This window comes from Streptopelia decaocto, assembly GCF_964273445.1.
Source record: "Streptopelia decaocto genome assembly, chromosome: 7".
NCBI lineage: Eukaryota > Metazoa > Chordata > Aves > Columbiformes > Columbidae > Streptopelia > Streptopelia decaocto.
This window is the reverse complement of record NC_138661.1, coordinates 9,359,947-9,367,527: the sequence shown is the minus strand read 5'-3', so window position 1 is coordinate 9,367,527 and position 7,581 is coordinate 9,359,947. Positions and strand designations below refer to the sequence as shown.

Here is a 7,581-nt window from a genome sequence, read left to right as displayed (position 1 = left end):
TGAATCTCCCTTCTTTTAGTTTAAAACCATTACCCCTTGTCCTATTATAACAGGCCCTTCTAAAACATCTGTCCCTATCTTTCTTACAGGCCCCTTTTAAGTACTGAAAGGGCATAATATACCATAGTAAGGCTACTTCTGAAGCGGTGATGAACACCAGTTGAGCTAATCTCTTGAGCTGGTAGGGTGACTGCACCCTTCTGCGTGAACTGACATGTCCCATTCTATTTGTCCATTCTGTTGGCAGTGCTCCTGGTGTCTGGTGCTCTCTAGGCAGCTTTTTATAGGCATGGTCACCATTGCCTGGGCAAAGCCCATGTCTTGTCAGCATCTCCCATGAGAGCTGCTGGCTCCTGGTGGGTCTCGCTGCTGCCCTGGCATTTCCCTGCCTCAGAAAATCTGTCCCTGCACCAAGATCTGCCACTCGGCTGCTGATAGGGTTGGCTTGGAGCATCTTCCCTTGGCAATGGTGTTATCTCAACTACAGCGTTATCCAAATTTTGTAAATTAATCAAATATCTACCTGGCTTATTCTTTCCTTTTTATACTGGGCTGTAGACTGAATGTGTTCTAGCTCTTCTTTCGCAGTAATTTTTCTTTTGAGGCTGAATTGGACTCTGTATGGCTCAGAATATTGGAGAATCTTGAGTGCATCTTCATATTTGATATTATCGAAAAATATTGTAGCACTTAGAAGTTGATCACCTGCAAGTGGAATCAGACATAATTTTAATTAGTTTGTGATATCTTGCAGTTTTTCAAATTCTTTTGTATTAAAGTTTAATAATTTAAAAATTAGTATTTCTTTTATTAAAAATATAAAATGATGTTCACATAATAGAATTGCAGACTAGTTAAGACTGGAAAGGACCTTTGAAGATCATCTAGTCCAACTATCCTGCTCAGGGAAAGGTCAGCTACAGCCAGTTGCTCACATCTGTGTGCAGTCAGGTTCTGAATATTTCCAAGGATGGTGACTCCACAAACTGTCTGGAAAACCTGCTCCAGTCTGACCACCCTGACAGTAACTAAGTTTTTTATAATATTTTTCAGTATTTAGACTTTGAACTTCTGAGTTTTGTTTAAATCATTATTTATTGTAGTTTTGTGTCATACTATTTTTGAAAGAATCAAAGGCAGGTTCTTCATAAATGTTATGAGTTGTTTTTTTTTTTCATTTTAGTTGTCTACACACTACTTTCTATGTATCTTTTCATTGTATCAGTGAAAAATATATATTTTTTTAAACAGTAGAAAAAAATCACATTTAATTATTGTTTAAGAAACTGATCTTTGAAGTTATTAAGGTGGACAGGTCAAGGTCACAAAGAATATTAATTGGTTTGGGACCTACTATTTATATTACCTAAAGAGATGACAGATCATGTAGGTATCTATATGCACACACAGCTACATACCTGATTGTTTTAAGGTATATTAAAAAAACCCCCAAACAAAACAGAAATACAGACTGTACCTTCTCTCAGACTAAATATTTTTGAAGCAGGAGATTCCTTAAGTACTTTTTTAATATATAGTCCTTCATTTCCTCCACCCATCACACTAAAACCACTGGCACCAGCTTCCACTTCTGTTTTCAGGGTCACTTCCATTGTCTCCTAGATGTAGAAAACAGTGTGCATTTATAATTTTTATTAATTTGTATCAAAGTGTCCTACATTGTTCTACAATAAAAAAAAAATTGTCTTCTCAAGTATATTTTCAGTAGCTCAAGAAAGAATATCTAAAATAGAGAATATACTTCTTCAGTTTTTGTTTGATTCTGTTCTAAATTAGAAATGTGTTAGGGCTATGCTGAATTGAGGCCATAGGGAAAATAGGTTATAATTTTAATATGTGAAACATATGGGAACTTTTAGAGCTGAAAGATTCTATTTTCTATGAAGATATTAAGCACTCAAATTAGAGTCAATGGGCCAGAAAAATCAGACTAAGAGCTAATGCTGTATTGTACTCAAACCAGAGAAGGCTAAAGAATGCTAAAAAGAATTATGGAAGGACCCGAAATAGGACAAGTAACTGCTCATGCCTTGCCACAACTAGGCAATTTGTGAAATTCTTGGTCAAAACAAGTATAAAGCAATTCTTTGCCCATTTGTCCTTCCCTCTGTCCACCCATCCACATCTGTTTGTTGTAAGAGACGAATATGTTTTGCAAGCCACATGCCTAAAACTATGATGAGCTTTTAGACTGACCTGTGGATGACTCTGTTTTGATTTGTCTGTAGAATATTTTTTGTTTTCTTCTTGAAGCTGAAAAATAATTTGCAATAACTTAGTGTTCAGAAGTCAGGTTATTGTAAAGTACAACAGAAGTCCTACATCAGTTAAAATCCCCAGTTTAGACTAAGAACTGAGGCTTACTTTAATGGCAACAAAGCAAAATTAGGATCTACAAGTGCAATCTGCAACATGAATGATTTAACCATATTATTCCCAATAGTAAATTAAATGCTGAGGCCTCTCTGTATTGTACCAAAATTTGCATGAAATGAACACCAGAGACCAAGTGTATTGAGACATAGGGAGCTTTTCTGTCTGTTACTCAAGTAGCACGTTTCTCATTCTTTCACCTTTGTCAACCTGTATTTTTATCTTTTATTTGAATTCAGAATGAATTTAAAACTGTTACCTGCTTATGTTAACAGGACTGTACTGATTGAATCTTTAACTTAGAATTATCAAGAGATATAGGTGATTTTGAAATACATATTAGTTAGATTCAAGCCAGTTAACTATTCTAATAGGAAATGAAATATTATTTGTTGACACTCTGCTTCAGGTTCTTTAAGGAATGAAGTGAAATGCATTTTTTCCCAGGAAACAAGAACATGACCAACAAGTCCAGCACAATATAAAACCAACAATGAACATGGCCCTCATTTTTGTGGGGACAAGAAGACGATATGGCTGCAACAACATCCTGTTACATGACAGAACAGTCTCAGCTAGTTGCAGGAGCTAAAGTCTCTTGAATCAACTTGGTAAAGCCATGCCTGCATGAAAACTCAGTGTCTTGCCTTTGAATACCCTTCTTCTATGGAATATTCATAAACCGGAGAGGATCCTTGTGGCCTTGGACGGATGTCTTCTACTGCCACTTCATTAACCTGTGGCAAAGAAATGAGTGGTGTGAAAGAAACATTCAGCATTAAACACTGACCCATTTTTTTAGGAAAGTTTTTCTACTTAGGTATAGTTTCTTTTTGTGTACAAATCTTTCATTAGTAATGGCACATGTAGAATAACCAATAACTCTTTCCTTAGGTTAAGAACAAATACAATTCTCATTTAAGGATGTTACTCAAGAACACAAGGAGCAGACTCCTGGGAAATTAAAACAGTGATATACTGATTTTTGTTTTCTTTATGAATTGTGTGCATTTATGGACTGAATAGACTAAAATTTCTGACAGCTCTATTTGTAATAATTTTAAAAGGCAATAAAATTTCCCTCCTCTGCTTTATTTGCACACCTAACCTTTGCATCCTGTGGCTTCAAACTTTATTGCCATCTATAACCAAGCAAATCATGGAAGAGTCCCAACAGGAATTTTTGCTGACAAGCACTTGGCTTGCTTCCTTCTTGGCAACAGGGAACCTAAACCAGTCAAAGCTTTAAAGAAAAGTTACTGCAGTCAATAGCCATGTAATAATTTGCTAAGTCTTGATATTAAACTCATGCTGGCGAATCATGACAAAGAGCAGGTCACTTTATATTGAAGCGTCATTCTAGCTTTTGAACTGGCAGGACAATCCCAAGCAGAAATACCACATTTTTGATGAGGGAAAAAAATTACCAGCAAGACCCAGCTATAAACAAAATACTTAAGATCCCATTTTAACAAGGTAACTGTCAAACTCCCACCCTCAAAAAAACAGCTCTAAAAAAACCTCACAGAGTCTTCGTCTTCTGCATCTGCATCAGCATCACCATCTCCTGGAGGCTCGGCCGGTCTCAGCTGTCGTCCAGAACCTGCAAGCAGCAAACAGGTTGTTGGTGTCCATGGGAGATATACAGGGCACAGAGCAGCCAGACGGCAAGCTGAAGCCCTCCGGAGCAGCACACCCAGGGAACATGTGCAGGGTTGGCCATAGAAAGGCCTGCTTTCATTCACGTTCCTTATCTCAGATCTCATCAGGCAGCTCTTTTCAAATATACCAGAAATATTCATGTCCCGAAATATAAAGGCTTTTGTGAAGGAAAAAATCCCCAGACTGGAGAAAATGTAGAACTAGAAGTTGGACAGATTTTTTTTTTTTTTTTTAATTACCAAGTGGGGCTTGAAGTGTGCATTGGGCAGAATTGGCAGGGTTTTGGCAGCGGTATGGCTGCATGGTGGTCTCTGTGGGAGGAGGTCATGGACCAACCTGTATCAGATATGGCTGCTCAGATCGGAGGAGTTTCTGGTACCTCTGAGAAACTGTGTTTAAGAAAAGTGATAAATGCAGAGAAAAAGAGGCAACATCACTAGGGGAGGAGAAAAAAGACAGAGAAGACCACACCAGAGCAGAAGGAAAGAGATGGTAGAGCAGGAGAAATGCTGGAGCAGAATAGGATCTTGAGGAGGGGCCAGAGGAAGAAAAGCTGCCTCAGCAAGGGTGGAGAGGAGGCGGCTTCACTCTGATGAGTCGGTGGCTGGTGTAGGAACCACCCTGGGGCAACTGGGTACAAAGCGAGCGGTGGAAAAGGAAAAGCATCCACCATCTGCTGACCCTCCATGTCCCACACCAGCTCTTGCCTCCCCAAAGGGACGGAGTGTAGCCCACAGTGAGGGGACTGGAGACCAGAAAGAGGGAAGGAGAGGTGTACAGAGGGAGCTGAGATGTTTTTCCCTAAGGGGTTTTGTTTTTTAAAATTTTTACTGTCAGAATCAGTAATTGAAAGTCCATTAATTTGCAATAAATAGGTTAAAATTCCCCATCTCAAAACTCTTCCATGCCTTTGACAGAGGTCTTAAGACAGAGTCAGAGAGTAAAAATCATGAAGTTTTGATAGTCATAAAGACTCTGCTTTCTTGTTTTTTAAAAGTATTCAGGGTGGAGAGAGATAGGTTGAAGGAGATGGACTGTTTGAAAGTGATTCTGTTGAAATGTCTTAAACTGGGCACCAAAGAATGAAAACAGCATGAATACATCATTGTTTTCAGAGATCCAGGCTTAGCCAGTAGAGGACAGTGTGGCTGAATTACACGTTCTGTGATGACCAGGCTATTCTCATACATGCACAAGTCCTTATCCTGGTATTATAACTTATGTCTCTTTCCTGTCTCCATGCTCCATTTCTTTCAAGCCATTGGACTGTCTAGCTCTCTCACACCCAGTTCTGCAACTGCCATTAGTATACATATTTTTGTCTCTCCTAAACAGATTCTTTGGCTTAAAAATATGCTCGAACACTAGAGAAGACAACCACAAACAGAACTGTGCAACTCATTCATTGTCTACTTTAAATGAAGAATCGTCAGACTGGAACACAACATTTCTGGATGTGGATATTACATGCTGTGTGTGCAGACAAGCTGGCACGACTTATGCATGTGTGCAATCACTCTGATACAAGTTGCCAAGCTCTTTTTAAAATGGCTGTGATTTTGCTAGCCTTTATTCATAGCTTTCTGATCTGCTACATTTATTTTTTTCCTTGACTTTTTTGAAGATAAAATAATTTAGTACAGTCTTGAAAGAGTTACACCATGGAATCAGTGATGGACCACTTTATTAAGGTGAATGGCAATAGGGTGCTTCCAGTGGGAATATCCCAGGTCAGTCTCTGGGAAAAGTTTCCAAACTTTATAGAATAGAAGGTATCATCATTAGCCATATGAACATCATCTTAGTCAAGTCTCCTGCGGTATTTTATCTCCAGAGAACTAGGATCAACTCAGAACACATCAGGACTGCCAGACCATGCCTCCTTTAGCCTTCATAGTCCTGATGCCTACAAAGGACAATTCTAGAAAATGGTCTTAGTGCAGATCCTAATTCAGATTAAAGACCTGCATATATTGGCTTGATTTTTTTTTTCCAAAGCCTTAGCATTTGCAATTTTCAGAAGCTCAAGAAATTTGGAAAATAAGTATAACCATGTTAAAAAATTCAGATGTGGATTTATGAGCTGGAATCCGTTCATGAAGCTCCTCACCACATGTATTTTAATAAGCATCAGATGAGGAGAAGAGCTGCAGGACTGAGGCTTGACTGTTTAATTCACTTTGTGCTTCTAAAGATTCAGGTGCCAACAGCGGATTTTATGGCTGTTACTAAAATTCCAAGAAATAGTAAGGACTTAGTCTTGTGGAATTGCCGTATTTTTCACTTGGGAGAATCCCACCCACAAGCCCTGCCGTCCAGCAGAATGACTTAACAGAATATTGCTTGGATTGCTAGAGCATTTGCTCTTCAGTGCAGCACTTAAAGGCTAATTACAGCATTGATCCTTGGCGACTGCCAATAATTTTGCTACTGGAAAAGAAAAAGGAAAGAATTATCTAGGAGAATTCTTGGGCTGGTTCACTGCTGTTTCTCTTGTTTTACTCTGGTGTAACTTCAGTGACATTTTAGTTGTCTAGACCTGAAGCAACACAAGTACGGGTGCTTTGTTCTCAGAACGTGACTGGTCCTATATAGTTTGTGCCGCTGATTTTTCACCATCCAGTGAGACATATCCTTTGAGTCTTAAGATACTGCTGCTATCCTACAGGGTCTAACAGACATAAAACTTTTAAAACCAGACATTTTAAACAAAGGATGCTTAGAATGATCAGGCGACCAACACCTTCAAAATCTTCCTGTTGCTAAGACTGGGCTACTCAGAAAATCCAAGAGAATTAGATCACTCCCCACAGCGAGACCCAGTATTTCTCATACTGATGGCATTTTAAAACAACAAATGACACTGTAAAGTCTTGTTGAATGTGGATGTAGAGAGGTAGACCTGGCCTGGATGACATTTCATCTACGCCTGGACCAGGAGAGAAGTTTCTTATTTTTCACCAGCTGTTGATCAAGCAAAGCAGAGGTGTTATGAGGCACAAGGGTGACTTCACATGCTTGGTCAAGTGCTGGCAGGCGATTGCTTCCTTGTCAGAGGGGTTGCAGATCAAGGTTTGCCAAAATGTCACCAGAAAAAATCTCCTGCTGTTAAGAGGAAAATCTGTCAGCATAAAAGGCCTCTTTCACCTACCTCATGATGGGCAGGAAGGGACAGAGTCCTCCTGTGAAAGCCTTTAGGAAGCTGTTACCTTTCCTAAATGGTGATAGTTTTTCCTACAAAATGGAGTGACAGGCTACTGTCACCAGGGCTAATAGAGATTTGGGTGATATTAGATGGAGGGACATCAGCTACACAAATGTCCTTCCCTCCCAAAGCTTCACACTGAGGCCTTTGCATCCACCCCGATTTCCCCAAACTCTGCCCCTCTACCATAGCCAACCCATGTCATGAAAACTTTGTGTGCCTCTGATTCCTACTGCAGACTAAGATTTGCTTTGGATTTTTTTCCAGTTCAGAATACATTAAAGACAAATCTATAAAAGAAGGGTACTTCAGTACATCAA

The 7,581-nt window shown here is 39.3% G+C and overlaps 1 protein-coding gene across 2 annotated transcripts in view; it reads right to left on the bottom strand.

Moving 5' to 3' along the window:
• AHNAK2 (AHNAK nucleoprotein 2) overlaps positions 1-7,581 on the bottom strand; it is a 56,558-nt gene that overhangs the window by 25,446 nt on the left and 23,531 nt on the right. For both annotated transcript variants that reach the window (XM_082057474.1, XM_082057475.1), the window contains exons 2-6: positions 3,921-3,997; positions 3,042-3,131; positions 2,218-2,274; positions 1,478-1,619; positions 524-705 (exon numbers count right to left, since the gene is read on the bottom strand). In XM_082057474.1, coding sequence (XP_081913600.1) covers positions 524-705; positions 1,478-1,613 — 318 coding nt within the window. In that variant the 5' untranslated portion in view covers positions 1,614-1,619; positions 2,218-2,274; positions 3,042-3,131; positions 3,921-3,997. The remainder of the gene's footprint in view (positions 1-523; positions 706-1,477; positions 1,620-2,217; positions 2,275-3,041; positions 3,132-3,920; positions 3,998-7,581) is intronic.